At 49.7% G+C, this 14,757-nt stretch overlaps 2 protein-coding genes across 2 annotated transcripts; one reads left to right on the forward strand and one right to left on the reverse strand.

Annotated features, from left to right (window-relative positions):
* The first annotated feature begins 299 nt into the window (after window positions 1-299).
* On the forward strand, window positions 300-7,736 carry dnajc2 (DnaJ (Hsp40) homolog, subfamily C, member 2). Its single transcript, XM_084486560.1, has 16 exons — window positions 300-470; window positions 1,505-1,695; window positions 3,342-3,417; window positions 3,736-3,834; window positions 4,109-4,331; window positions 4,419-4,484; window positions 4,602-4,693; window positions 4,790-4,911; window positions 5,130-5,279; window positions 5,592-5,680; window positions 5,786-5,855; window positions 6,064-6,248; window positions 6,341-6,441; window positions 6,748-6,858; window positions 7,186-7,337; window positions 7,615-7,736. The coding sequence occupies exons 1-16, from the start codon at window positions 416-418 to the stop codon at window positions 7,663-7,665; spliced, it is 1,833 nt and encodes a 610-aa protein (XP_084342686.1). The 5' UTR covers window positions 300-415; the 3' UTR covers window positions 7,666-7,736.
* Window positions 7,439-14,137, reverse strand: pmpcb (peptidase, mitochondrial processing subunit beta). The gene is made up of 13 exons (XM_084486563.1): window positions 13,980-14,137; window positions 13,578-13,715; window positions 13,322-13,408; window positions 12,747-12,876; window positions 12,432-12,630; window positions 12,094-12,173; window positions 11,553-11,665; window positions 9,238-9,381; window positions 8,649-8,809; window positions 8,353-8,438; window positions 8,161-8,249; window positions 7,953-8,028; window positions 7,439-7,849 (listed from the first exon to the last, which is right to left on the reverse strand). The coding sequence occupies exons 1-13, from the start codon at window positions 14,049-14,051 to the stop codon at window positions 7,785-7,787; spliced, it is 1,440 nt and encodes a 479-aa protein (XP_084342689.1). The 5' UTR covers window positions 14,052-14,137; the 3' UTR covers window positions 7,439-7,784.
* Between the last annotated feature and the right edge of the window lie 620 nt (window positions 14,138-14,757).

Genomic DNA, 14,757 nt, shown 5'->3' on the forward strand with positions numbered 1-14,757 from the left:
TTAGGATGATATGGTACTTTAAAATGATATCTGTATTACTAATGTATTCATAATAAACTATAATAATGAGATGGATAATTTTTTTTGGGATAAATATTAAAAACATCTAATAATTAATTTGTAATTAATAATTTGTCGATTTTTACATGTTTATTTGTATAGTTACTGAAAGTTAAAGATGTTGTATAACTGCAATTGTAATTTAATATGAAGTTCTTATAAATTGACAAACGAGGAAAAATATCCCGGAAACGATCGTCCTAGATGGCAGCGGAAATATTTCGGTGTTGCACCCCCGTCTCACCCAGCTCCAAGGCCCATGTGCTGCTTACTGAGCGGCCAAACACCAACACGTTAGACCTCTTTAAACCAACCCGTCGATCACCTCCATGCGTGTTTAGCCTAAGCTGAGAAGATGTTGTTGGAGGCCAAAGCAGCGGACGCGACTGTCGTCTATGACGCCGTCACCGGTAAGAGATGGACCCACGGGAGCAAGGCTAACTAGATAGCCTAACGTGACATACCGGCTAGCCTGGAGCTACATGTAGCCTGAGCTGAGGAGCTGCTTTGTGAACACCGGTCTCATACTCTAGGTGTTGTCAGCTTAATGTTTCAGCAATGATACGTTGGCGGTGTCAGGATGTCTCTGTATTCCACCGCGGTGGTCCTCAATATATACTGTAGGACCTCAAATCTACTGTGTGATCTACTGCAGGTCAACAATATCTACTGTAGGACCTCAGATATACTGTAGGACCTCAGATCTACTGTATGATCTACTGCAGGTCCTCAATATCTATTGTCGGACCTCGGATCTACTGTAGGTCCTCAGATCCACTGTAGGTCCTCAGACCTACTGTACGTCATCAGATCTACTGTAGGACCTCAAATATACTGTAGAACCTCAGATCTACTGTAGGTCCACATATCTACTGTAGGTCCTCCATCTGCAATACATTTTTTCAAGCAATGACTATTTGGCCGACAAGTGTTATGGCATCTGGCCAAGGAAGCCTGCAGATAGACTGGGGATCGAGCCCATAGCACTTCAAACTCTATCCTGAGAACCTCTAGATCCTCTCTCCTGAGAACCTCTAGAACCTCTATTCTAAGAACCTCTATTCTAAGAACCTCTATTCTGAGAAACAATCTACTCAAACCTTTTCAAAAGCCTGTGATTTGGTGTGTGTGGGCTGGCCAGCGGTTTAGTAATGCGAGTCCCCCCCCCCCCCACCCTCTTACTCACTTATTGTATGTTGTACGTCCTGGCACTTAAAAATAGTACTTAAGTTAGCATTGTGTATCATCTTATCCTAGATATATTTTGTTGTATAGTGTTAGTGTATAGTGTTAGTGCTTGGCACTTGGTTCTATGAACATCCTTACTGCACCGAGAGCAATGTATTGTTGTTTCGCTTTCTTCTGACAAACAGAAATATTGTAAGTCGCTGTGGATAAATGCCCTGAATGTAGTGAACCTAAATGGTGGTGGTGTTGTGTGCAGCGGCGGTACAGATCCAGGTGGAGCCGGTGGGCCGGTGGTTCGAGGCGTTCGTCAGGCGGAGGAACCGGAACGTGTCGGCCTCCTTCCAGGAGCTGGAGGACGAGGAGGAGGAGTCTGAGGAGGACGAGGATGAGGACCTCCAGCTAGAGGAGCACCCACTGCTGAGGTCCCTGGACCCCAAGGACTGGAAGGTCTGTCTGCTCAGACAACTGTCTGTTGGCTAGTACACCCGTCTGTCTGCTAGTACAACCTTCTGTCTGCTAGTACACCTGTCTTTCTGCTCATACACCCGTCGGTGTGTAGGCTAGTGTCTGTTTGTAGACTGCTGCACCTTTCTGTCTGTAGGCTAGAGTACACCTGTCTGTCTGTAGGCTAGAGTACACCTTTCTGTCTGTAGGCTAGAGTACATCTTTCTGTCTGTAGGCTTGTACGCCTGTCTCTCGGTAGGCTATTACACCTGTCTGTGTTTAGGCTATTACACCTGTCTGTGCGTAGGCTAGTACACCTGTCTGTGTTTAGGCTCGTACACCTGTAGGGGTGGGAATTGATAAGTTTTTAACAATATCAATGCCATTGTCGATTCTGCATATCGATCCAATTCCTTATCAATTCTCTTACCGATTCCTGAGTAGTTCATTGAGTGGCAAAAAAGGAGTTCTACACAGTCTTCTGCACCAAAAGCAACCATTACATTTTTATTTTTTACATACTGAACAACACCATGACAGGATATAGAGTAGGAAAGAAAGTATAGGGGTAACTTGAGCCGATGTCGAGGGGCCAGCTGCCTGAGAGCTATCGGTGTCATCATCAGCATGAAACCGGAAGATATTTGTATGCAGCTCGCTCTGCCTTATTAATAAAAACGACTATACTACTACTATATAGGGCTGTCACTTTTAAGAAAAATCAAGTTTGAACGGATATCAAGCAATGTATTTGCTTATCTACAAGGCCCTGCCCGCCCCCCCCCCCCCCCCGCCCCCCCACACACACACAAAAAAAAACACTAACAGAGATTCAATCACAAATGTATAACGTGACAAGAGGAGACATAAACAGGACTAAGGCCATATCCTCTTTATTTGAAACAGTATATAAACTTAATCAATATAAAGTGCCACTATGCATATCACAAAATTAGGCTATGCAATGAAAAACTAAAACAGAATCGGAACTGCACAGTGCAAACAATGACGTGACAACTTAAACAGGAGACATAGCAGGAATACTAAGGCTTATAGCCTATCTGCAAGAAATTAATTTCTTAATGTTTTTTGCTAGAAACACCAATGTGTCAACTTGATCCGGATCAAGTGCGGCTCTCTTTTTATTCACGGCTCTCTTTTTATTCACGGTGTTACGTGCGGCGGAGAACACACGTTGGGAGCGCACAGACGTGCCTGGCACACACAGGGATTTGCACGTCAATGTTCTCTCCACCAATGCAGCGTGTTGCTGTCAGCGGGGATGACTTGGGGTCGCAGTTTACCGCTCAGGCTGGCTGCTCCGTGCGTTATCCATTTTCGAATCAGGATATATTATTTACTTGATTAGTGCGCTTGACTTGTACGCAGCCTTTTGAACACATGGCACTCGACGAAAAAAGCAGAAAATGTCGCACAGGAATTGTTAAGAAGATTCGATAACGTTGGAGGCGTACAATTCCGATGGAATTGGTTAGTTGGAACCGGTTCTGAGTAGGAACCGGTTCTCGATTCCCACCCCTATACACCTGTCTCTGTGTAGGCTAGTACACCTGTCTGTGTGTAGTTCTTTGTGTTGTTCTTTGTTCTTCATGAATGTAATCTGCTTCCCTCACACTCTGTGTCTCCAGAATCAGGATCACTATGCAGTTCTGGGCCTCGGCAACATGAGGTACAAGGCCACCCAGAAGCAGATCAAAGCTGCCCGTAAGTATCTGTCCTCCCCCTACCATAAAGTCCTCCTCCTGTATCATGTTTCCCTCCTCCTTTCTCCATATACTACTCCTCCTGTCTCCATGTACTCCTCCTGTCTCCTCATGTCCTCCTGTCTCATGTCTCATGTCCTCCTCCTCCTGTCTCCATGTCCTCCTCCTCCTGTCTCCATGTCCTCCTCCTGTCTCATGTCCTCTTCTTCTGATCTCCTCCCCCTGTCTCATATACTCCTCCTCCTCCCTCATGTCCTCCTGCCTTATTTCCTCCTCCCTCTGACCTCCTCATATCCTTCTCATGTCCTCCTTATTTCAGATAAAGCCATAGTGCTGAAGCATCATCCTGACAAGAGAAAAGCTGCCGGGGAACAGATTGTAGAAGGAGATAACGACTACTTCACCTGTATAACTAAAGGTAACTGCGTCACCTCCAACTACTTCACATGTATAACTAAAGGTAACTACGTCACCTGTATAACTAAAGATAACTACTACACCTGTAGAACTAAAGGTTACTACTACACCTGTAGAACTAAAGGTTACTACTACACCTGTAGAACTAAAGGTAACCGGGCAGTAACATAGACGTAATGCGGCGGTAACCGGGCAGTAATGCAGTGGTAACTTGGTGGTAACGTGGTAGTAACTGGGCGGTAATGCGGTGGTAACTGGGTGTCTTGTGCTCTCAGCCATCGAGGTGCTGTCGGACCCGGTCCGGAGGCGGGCCTTCGACAGCGTGGACCCGACCTTTGACAACACTGTCCCCCAGAAGGGCGAAATAGCCAAGAACTTCTTCCAGGCCTTCTCTCCGGCGTTCGACCGCAACGCCCGCTGGTCCACCAGGAAACACGTCCCCAAGCTGGGGACCGCCGAGTCGACGTTCGAGGACGTGGATAACTTCTATTCCTTCTGGTGAGCGCTCACCTTCCGGATCCGTCTGTAGGACCTCTGAAGATAAGGTTGATCCTGAGAGGCTGATAACTGTCTTCTCTTCTGCAGGTACAACTTTGAATCATGGCGAGAATTCTCCTATCTAGACGAGGAGGAGAAGGAGAAGGCTGAATGGTAGGACTCTCATTAATGTCCTTGTATGAGAATGAAGATCATGTAGAACTAAGAATGGGCAGAGGTCTTTGATCATGACGCGTGTAGATGAGTGTTGTGATCTGGGATCTCTTCCAGTCGTGACGAGCGCCGCTGGATCGACAAGCAGAACCGAGCGTCGCGGACCCAGAGGAAGAAGGAGGAGATGGTTCGCATGAGGAACCTCGTGGGTAGGAGACCCTCCTCGCATCTTCACTGTGATCCGCACATATAGGGGCTGTGTACCAGTGTTGTGTGATGTGTTGCGTCACGGTGTGTAACTGCAGACACGGCGTACAGCTGTGACCCGAGGATCAAGCGGTTCAAGGAGGAGGAGAAATCCAGGAAGGATGCTGAGAAGAAGGCGAAGGCGGACGCCAAGAAGAAAGAGCAGGAGGACAAGGACCGCGTGAGTACCCACAATGCACCTGGGGTGTGGAGGGCCGCGTGAGTACCCACAATGCACCTGGGATGCTGGAGCCTGAGTTGATCAGTAGTAACTGACCGTTACAGACTGGTTCTAACCAGCATAGGCCTGTAAGTAAAGTCTTCAAACCGGTTGCGTGTGGTATCAGACTGGTATGTACAGGCTCGACACCGGTTCTGACCGGTTGCGTGTCGTTTCAGGCTCGGCAGGCGGAATTGGATGCTGTGCGCCTCCTGAAGGAGAAGGAGGACGAGGAGGCCAAGCAGGCGGCCCAGCTGGCCAAGAAGGAGAAGGAGATCCAGAAGAAGGCCATCAAGAAGGAGCGGGGCAAACTCAGGACCGCCTGTAAGGTCAGTTCATCCTCCTCACCTGCACGGTACACTAGCTCCTCCCCCTCACCTGTAAGGTACACTAGCTCCTCCTCCTCACCTGTAAGGTCAATTCATTCTCCTCACCTGTAAGGTCAATTCATTCTCCTCACCTGTAAGGTACACTAGCTCCTCCTCACCTGTAAGGTACACTAGCTCCTCCTCACCTGTAAGGTACACTAGCTCCTCCTCCTCCTCAACTGTAAGGTACACTAGCTCCTCCTCACCAGCTCCTCCCCACCTGTATGGTCAGAATATCAATATCATTAACTTTTAATGTTTGTGTTTTTTCAGAACTGGAATTACTTTGCAGACAACGAATCAGACAGCGTGAAAATGATGCAGGAAGTGGAAAAGCTTTGTGATCGCCTGGAGTTGATCAGGTAGGAACCTCCTAGATCAATGGATTGCCGCCCTTAAGATCTATTGATCACTAATCATTGGATATCTCCGTACATCAGCCTGATCAGACGTTGTTCTCCTCTCAGTCTACAGACTCTGAACGAGGTTCTGTCAGCCAGCTCTCAGGAGGAAAGCAAGGTGGCCGTGGAGAAGCAGGTAACTATAGGAAGTCTTTAATAAATTTAACTATAGGAAGTCTTTAATGACTTATAAATACAGTAAGTCTTTAATAACAGTGCGGTGCCAAAACAGAAGAGTTGTGACTTTGATCAACCTTTGGTTGCTCTTAGCAATGGTGGTACCAGATTTCCAGGTTAAAGGTGTGTGTGTGTGTGTGTGTGTGTGTGTGTGTGTGTGTGTCTAGGTGCAGGAGGTGAACGCCCAGATGCAGCGGGAGCGGGAGGCGGAGGTGCAGGCGCAGCAGGTGGTGCGCGGGGCGGAGCAGGCCTCCAGGGGGGTGAGCTCCGCGGGGGGCAAGGGCTGGAACGAGGAGGACCTCCCACTGCTCATCAAGGCTGTGAACCTGTTCCCCGCCGGGACCAATGCCAGGTCAGTGGACCACCAGGTGGACCGGGTCTACAGACCCTAGCTTCGGGGCGCTAGCTTTGGAAGCCAGATGTTTGATGTGTTGCTCTCCTCAGGTGGGAGGTCATCGCCAACTACATGAACCTTCACTCCACCACGGGCATCAAGAGGACGGCCAAGGACGTCATCAACAAGGCCAAGAACCTGCAGCGCCTCGGTGAGACCGCAAGACAACGTGGTGATCCTTAGGAACCACATGGTGGTCATTTAGCAAACGCTTTTATCCAAACTTACAATAAGTACGTTTGTCAGAAGAAAGAGAAACAACAATATTTCACTGTTGGTCCAGTAAGGATGTTGATAGAACCAAGTGCAAAGCACAAACAATCTCTTAACCCATTCCCCGTATACAACAAAATCGCTAGGATAAGATGCTACACCATGCTAAGTATTGTTTTTAAGTGCTAGGACATACAACATACAATGTACCACACGGTGGTCCTTATGTACAATGTGTGTGTAGATCCTGGACAGAAAGACGTGATCAACAAGAATGCCTTTGAGAAGTTCAGGAAGGAGCACTCGGCCGTGCCGGTTACCGTGGACAACGCCGCGCCCTCGGAGAGGTTTGAAGGTAAGATGGTTTCTCATTACCAGCTCTATTAGTTAGGCTGTTCAATCCCGGGTTCAAACCCCAATGTCTGCAGCCTACCTGTAGGCCTCCTAGAGCCAGATGCTCCCTGACCACTACCTGTAGGCCTCCTAGAGCCAGATGACCCCTGACCCCTGACCCCTACCTGACCGTTATTGGATATAAACATGTCTATCACCAGGTCTGGCTGCATGAAGTTTATCTTCGCCTCTCATGGAGGTTGCGGGTTTAATTCTCGGGTCCAGACCTCATTCAGTGACCCCTGAGGATCTGTGGAGTAACTGTAACTCAACTGACCGGTGTTACCAGGGTCTGGAGACACGGTGGCCTGGACTACTGAGGAGCAGAAGCTCCTGGAGCAGGCCCTGAAGACCTTCCCCGTCACCACGGCCGAGCGCTGGGACCGGATCTCCTCCGCCGTGCCGGGCCGCTCCAAGAAGGACTGCATGAAGAGATACAAGGTAGGACCCTGCTGGGACCCCCCCCCCCCTCCCAGAGGACTAGTCTGCTCGGACCCCTGCGTCGTTGTGGTAGCAGCTTAAGTAGTTTGAGAGATATTGGATACATTATATATATATATTTATTGACACCACAATTGTGACACACTTCACTTAAATATGAAACTAAATCTAGTGATACCAAACAAGTGGTGCTGTAATTAATCCAAGTCATTTGGTTGGTGGTCCTGAGACCACCACATGGTACTGATGGTGGGTTCTGGATGTTCTTGTCTTGCAGGAGCTGGTGGAGATGGTGAAGGCCAAGAAAGCCGCCCAGGTCAAGAAGTAGAGCAGGCTCAGAACACCTTTATTTTAACATTATTCTGTTATTTTATAATAAAATTCAAAGCAGGAAAACGACTTCTTGTGCTGTACAGTTGGTTTATCAAGAACATTTCTGGTCAGGATTCAACCGTTCATCCAGAACATTCCTCTGCGGATCCTCTCGTAGTCCGGGAGCTGCTGGACAGGTCCTGAAAGAAAAAGAGGCGGTGGAGAGAAAGTTTAAATGAGAGAGGAGGTAGAGAGAGGGGATTAAACGAGGAGGTTGACATGAAGAGGTCTCCCCATACTGACCCACGGCAGCGATGGCGGGGGCCTGGTCATAGATGTACTTGGTACAAACGTCCTTGATGGTCCGTGCATCGATGGCCTGGAACCAGAACAGAGCTCATCAACACAGAAATCTACTCATCGAACACCTCGATCAGCCATCTTAGGGTGGGCTGCATGACAACACTCCTCACTGAGTCGCTCTAATGGTGGGCTGCATCCCAACACTCACGTCGATGCGGGCCTCCAGCTCGTGCAGCGGGATGCGGCGGCTGTAGCACAACATCTGGCGGCCGATGTCCTCACAGATGGGGGTGGAGCCTGGGGAGACAAACTACATTAGAACCTCCATCCTCCAATTTCAAACTGATAATCCCTAATGGCTCTCCTCTGAAAAAAAAGTGGAAACATAGCGATGTCTTACCGTCGAGGTGAAGCAGCATGTTGGTCTTCAGGAGGTTTTTAGCGCGTGCCACCTCGCTCTCCGACACACTGGTGCACAGTGACATCCTGTGGTGCGCAGCCATCATTACAGGGTTAAGAATTAAAAAAAAAAAACTGGCAGTCAGAATGTGAATAACTAGTGGTTATACGACTTCTCATGAGCACCATAATGCAGTATCCTCTATCTACATGTAGAACTTTAATCCAGGAGAGACGGTCTAAGAACAGTTTCTAGAGGTCGAGGTGATAAGGGGGTCTCTAAAAGGGTCTCCTCACCACTCCAGTTGGGTGTAGTGCATCATCTCCTCCAGGGTGGAGGCCTCACACACCATGTAGAGCCCCCACAGCCCCGTGTCCGTGTAGCAGGTGTTGAACGACTGGAAGCTGTGGCACAGCCCGCCCTGACACGCCATCTGGGCCAGCTTAGAGGACAGGTTCTAACAAGAGAGGAGAACACAGCTTAGAGGACAGGTTCTAACAGGAGAACACAGCTTAGAGGACAGGTTCTAACAGGAGAACACAGCTTAGAGGACAGGTTCTAACAGGAGAGGAGAACACTGTTTAGAGGACAGGTTCTAACAGAGGAGAACACAGCTTAGAGGACAGGTTCTAACAGAGGAGAACAAAGCATAGAGGACAGGTTCTAACAGGAGAACACAGCATAGAGGACAGGCTCTAATGGAGAGGAGCACAGCTTAGAGGAGAGGAGACCCAAGACCTCCAGGAGGTGGTTATGAAGAGGTGTAAGAGGAGATGTAACAGGTGGTGATGAAGAGGTGTAAGAGGAGATGTAACAGGCGGTGTAGGAGGAGGTGTTTAGGTGGTGTAGGAGGAGGTGTAGGAGGAGGTGTAAGAGGCGCCTCACCACGCCTCCTCCAAACGAGCGGTCCCAGTTCCCGATGAGGGTGTTAGCGACCATCAGGGGGATGGTGTCCGGGTGCGCCCAGCCCACCGCCTCCATCGCTATGGCAACGTGCGCCAGCGGCATCTTGTCGTCACGGACGCGGATCTGGAGGGGAGACAGAGAGACCATCCGCATGTTTACCCTCACTACCTCTAGATGTTTTCCCTCACTACCTCTAGATGTTTACCCTCACTACCTCTAGATGTTTACACTCTCTACATCTAGATGTTTACCCTCACTACCTCTAGGGCCCCGTTTCCCGATAACGATGGATCCATGCTCGTACGATCCATCGTACGATGGATCTCACGATGCATCGTTAATTTTAGGGGAGCGTTTCCCGAAACTCATATTAACATGAACGCGCATGCTCTGCTCTTACGACGTCGTAGGATTGTAGCTGTCTACTGACACGGTGCTGAAATGGGCTCTGTATGAGGGGGAGATGCAGGAATGTTGTTGGATTAAACTATATTTTGTGGCAGCAAAAAAACATCTCCCCATCAAGGCCAACAGCAGAGTAGCCTTCGAAAAGAATAGACTAAGATGAATGCTACAAATATTAAAACACAATTTATTAGGTCTAGGCCAACATATGCTATATCAGTCCTAATCCCGAACGCACCGTGCATACATTGTTTCACGGCATTTTCTCCCCTGAAATAATTCCATATTAAAAAAATGTAAAAATAGCATGTGTCTGTGTGACAACTAGGCCTATAGCATTTATTTAAATGTGCTGATTTCTGAAACATGCTTTGCGCCGCAAAGAGGGCAGACTTTCTCTGATTCCTGCATTCCGTTTCATTCATTCATTCAGTGATTGACGCACCGCGCACTCTCTAGAAACTTTGGTGTCAACATTAAAAATGAAACGTTCCATTCATTCATTATCATTCAAACGCAGAGGCATTGACACGGCTATTGCTGTTGCTGCTCTAGATCGATTCCTGCCCATATTGTTGGGCAGGGGGTATGATGGTGCGGGCAATGTAGGCGGGAATGGCACGCATCGCAGCACAGTTTCCCGCAGCAGTCTACATACAGAAAACCACGCTCTCAACTTGGCGATTGTGCACTCCACTAGTAGGCTAAGGTCAGGGAGTTCGTAACTGTCTAGACACGGTCCAATAACTAGTGAACTTCATCACAGCCTCACCGACGCGCCTACAGTGCTTTATGGCAAACAATCGCAACAAAAAACGCCTGCAGAAATTATCCGACACCCGCTGGTTTCAGCATGATTCATGTACAGTATGTCTTCTGTCATTGATCAATATGAGGACATTTTAACCACGATGGTTTAATTAAAATCAGAGGGAGACAGCAAGTGCCGCTCGCAAGCGACCTCCCACACGAGCAACGGAATCATTAGATTTTATTATATGCCTTGTTATGCCTAACAGTAGTCTACGAGTAATAATTATATAACAGCGGGAACCACTGTTTTTGGGGTATTGCGAAATAGCGCCAACTGGACATTCAGTGGTATTGGATGACGTGTTTTAATAAAACACATCCAATACATGGAATGTCCAGCTGGTGACTCCACTGAGGCTATAGTAACGATGCATCTTAGTGCTCTACCAGTACCCCTGTAGCCATTGTTAGCTACGACGGTTTTAATGACGTCGTTACGTAACGATGCTTTCGGGAAACGGTCCGAAAATTCTGCGATGATCGTACGACGGTTTTAACAACGTCGTTAGGCTAACGATACTTTCGGGAAAGGGGCCCAGATGTTTACCCTCTCTACCTCTAGATGTTTACCCTCTCTACATCCAGATGTTTACCCTCTCTATCTCTAGATGTTTACCCTCACTACCTCTAGATGTTTACCCTCTCTACCTCTAGATGTTTTCCCTCTCTACCTCTAGATGTTTTCCCTCTCTACATCCAGATGTTTACCCTCTCTACATCCAGATGTTTACCTTCTCTACATCCAGATGTTTACCCTCTCTACCTCTAGATGTTTACCCTCTCTACCTCTAGATGTTTACCCTCTCTACCTCTAGATGTTTACCCTCTCTACATCCAGATGTTTACCCTCTCTACCTCTAGATGTTTACCCTCTCTACCTCTAGATGTTTACCCTCTCTACCTCTAGATGTTTACCCTCTCTACCTATAGATGTTTACCCTCTCTACCTCTAGATGTTTACCCTCTCTATCTCTAGATGGTAATCATCGCTTCAGCTTCAACACGGCTGACTGCCTCTTCTTTCCTGTTGCTATGGTAACACACTGGAGGAGGAAGAGACAGGATGTGACTGTTACCTCACTTCCTGTGAAGCTGCAGGCAGGAAGTGCGGGCGTGTCACTCCGGTACCGGGCGGGGAGCTTCCCGAAGTGGTACTTGGCCAAATCGATGAGCTCGTCGTGGGAGACACCTGGAGAGAGAGAGACTGTCAGACAAGGACCCCCTACAGAGACCGTCAGACATGGACCCCCTACAGAGACCGTCAGACATGGACCCCCTACAGAGACCGTCAGACATGGACCCCCTACAGAGACCGTCAGACATGGACCCCCTACAGAGACCGTCAGACATGGACCCCCTACAGAGACCGTCAGACATGGACCCCCTACAGAGACCGTCAGACATGGACCCCCTACAGAGACCGTCAGACATGGACCCCCTACAGAGACCGTCAGACATGGACCCCCTACAGAGACCGTCAGACATGGACCCCCTACAGAGACCGTCAGACATGGACCCCCTACAGAGACCGTCAGACATGGACCCCCTATAGAGTACATCAGACATACAGACCCCCCCCCCCCAACCCCTACAGCGAGTCAGACCACAGGGTCCTACCTCCCGCAGCCGCCAGGACGATCCGGGGCCCGAAGTAGTGAGTGGTGATGTACTCTACCAGGTCAGCCCTGTTGATGGTCCTACACACACACACACACACACACACACACACACACACACACACACACACACACACACACACACACACACACACACACACACACACACACACACACACACACACACACTAAACATGTGATCTACAGCATCCTGTCTGCCAGGGAGATGAGAGGAGAGACAGGCAGATGTTCTAAAGGAGAAAGCTGCTGAACAGCTGGACAACGACTAGAGATGAGGAGGAAGGAGGTGGTGAGAGGAGGAAGGAGCTGGGGACTGACTTGATGTTCTCGGGGGGCCCCAGGATGGTGCGCCCCAGGGCGGTGTTCTGGTAGGCCGTGGCGTGGAGGTAGTCAAACACCACTTCCTGTAGGTTGGTCTCTACTTCCTGCATCTCCCGGAGGATGACCCCTCTCTCTCTCTCGATCTCCGCCTCGCCCAGCGTGCTGTTCTGGATGATGTCCGCCAGGATCTCCACGGCTTGAGACACACACACACACACCATAGTATATCACCTCATACTGGCACACACACACACACACAGTGGGGGGGGGGGGGTCCCTGGGGTAGGTGGGGGGGGGGGGGGGGTGTCCTACCCCGGGGCAGGTCCTTGGTGAAGGACTTGGCGTAGTACACCGTCTGCTCGCGGGAGGTGTAGGCGTTGAGGTGAGCCCCCATGTTCTCGATCTCCAGCTCCAGGTCCAGCTGGGACCTCTTCCTGGTGCCCTGCAGACAGACAGAGGGACAGAGGGATAAACAGACAGATAGAGCATCAGGAACACACTGATCATAAACATTCTGATCACTAGCGAGCCGCTCGGTGCCTCCTTCATGATCCACTGTGTTCCCTGATGTCTGTGTTCATGTTGGCTAAATGCTCCCACTGGGAGCCGAGGCAGCGCCGCTGGCTTTCCTCCCCTCTCGGCCCTGCTGTTTAGAGGGGCAGTGGCTCCTTCTCAGCAGGTGTGACGATCTCCTGCTCCATGTCTGCCCATGAAGGCCTTGACGCCCCCCCTGCAGTCTGTGGTTGAACCACTGGCCTCCCCTCCCACCTCCTCCTCCTCCTGAAGCAGCTCAGAGGAGCGCCTTGCCGTCAGTCTTCAGCAGAGGCTGCTCCTGCCCTTTGACCCCTAACCTCCCCTCCGGGGACGGGGGGGTCACCTCCTCTCACCTTGAAGGCCATGTGTTCCAGGAAGTGGGCGGTCCCGTTGTTTCTCTCGTTCTCATAGCGACTCCCCGCATCGATCCACAGACCCACCTGTCAATCACAACACACCTGTCAATCACAACACACGGGGTGGACGCTTCAGAACATGAGTCATCCAGTGGACCTGTGTGTGTGTGTGTGTGTGTGTGTGTGTGTGTGTGTGTGTGTGTGTGTGTGTGTGTGTGTGTGTGTGTGTGTGTGTGTGTGTGTGTGCGCTCACGGTGCACGTGGAGAGGCCCGAGTCCTCCGAGGCGACCCTCAGCCCGTTCTCCAGGGTCGTCACGCGGGTCTCCGGGACGTTGAGCAGTACGGTCTGCGCGGCAGTGGCCGCGGGGCGGCGCTGCGGGTGCGCGAGGGCCTGCGTGGGGCGGACAGGTCATCATGACTCGTCAAAACAACCCGCGTGTTGCCGTGACAACCAAGAAGACAGCGACTCAATCAGGTTATAAGATCAGTTTAATACTACGCGTTAGTGTCGGAGTCTGTTAGTTACGATGAGTCAGTGAACTCTAACGTGACGCTACGTCACGTACCGCCGGCCCAGCGGGGGGTCCGACGGCTCCTTAAGGAACAGAGATATGAACACATGAACACATGAACACATGAACCCATGAAGCCTTACCCCGAAACAGGAGGGCTTCCTCTTCAGGAGGCTTCTGCCCGCGGCGGAGAGGCGCTGTACGGACGCCGCCATGTTGTTGTTTGATGACGCGTTTGGTGACGCGGTTACATATAGACCGAGTCGGCAAGCAAGGAAACGTCACTTCCGGTCAGGGCCGTGGGGGAAAACAAACCGTTTTCCCCATACACACTCATGCAAAAAGGCGGTATTTTAAACCTTTGTCAAACGCTTGTCCGCTGTCATTTCTTGGTTTGAATCACTTGTATATGCTGTCAAAGGGCTATATATTAAAAAAATTATCATGATCGGGTCGATTGTTGTCCGTATATTTTTTTAAAAGTGGATCTTTCACAGTTGGTCTTCCCCCACAGCGTTGAGTCTAGGTGGGTGTTCCCTTGGTCGCCGGCTGTAGACACTCGGAGAGACAATGCCGAAGAGTTGTTGTTTACCATTTTGCACCGCAAATAAATTTAAAAATCACAACCTGAGCTTTCCGCGTTTTTACGATATAGATCCGGCCGGCGACCAAGGGAACACCCACCTAGACTCAACGCTGTGGGGGAAGACCAACTGTGAAAGATCCACTTTTTAAAAAATATACGGACAACAATCGACCCGATCATGATAATTTTTTTAATATATAGCCCTTTGACAGCATATACAAGTGATTCAAACCAAGAAATGACAGCGGACAAGCGTTTGACAAAGGTTTAAAATACCGCCTTTTTGCATGAGTGTGTATGGGGAAAACGGTTTGTTTTCCCCCACGGCCCTGACC

This window comes from Micromesistius poutassou, assembly GCF_964030765.1.
Source record: "Micromesistius poutassou genome assembly, chromosome: 22".
Lineage (NCBI taxonomy): Eukaryota > Metazoa > Chordata > Actinopteri > Gadiformes > Gadidae > Micromesistius > Micromesistius poutassou.

What these genes read in the sequence shown, in the direction of transcription:
- pmpcb (XM_084486563.1), bottom strand. Translation starts at nt 14,051, where the DNA reads ATGGCGGCGTCCGTACAGCGCCTCTCCGCCGCGGGCAGAAGCCTCCTG. An exon ending in GGGCCCCCCGAGAACATCAA is followed by an intron (nt 12,174 to 12,431) that starts GTCAGTCCCCAG and finishes GTGTGTGTGTAG; the next exon opens with GACCATCAACAGGGCTGACC. An exon ending in CATGCTGCTTCACCTCGACG is followed by an intron (nt 8,250 to 8,352) that starts GTAAGACATCGC and finishes TTGTCTCCCCAG; the next exon opens with GCTCCACCCCCATCTGTGAG.
- dnajc2 (XM_084486560.1), top strand. Translation starts at nt 416, where the DNA reads ATGTTGTTGGAGGCCAAAGCAGCGGACGCGACTGTCGTCTATGACGCC. An exon ending in CTTCACCTGTATAACTAAAG is followed by an intron (nt 3,835 to 4,108) that starts GTAACTGCGTCA and finishes TTGTGCTCTCAG; the next exon opens with CCATCGAGGTGCTGTCGGAC. An exon ending in CCCGCCGGGACCAATGCCAG is followed by an intron (nt 6,249 to 6,340) that starts GTCAGTGGACCA and finishes TGCTCTCCTCAG; the next exon opens with GTGGGAGGTCATCGCCAACT.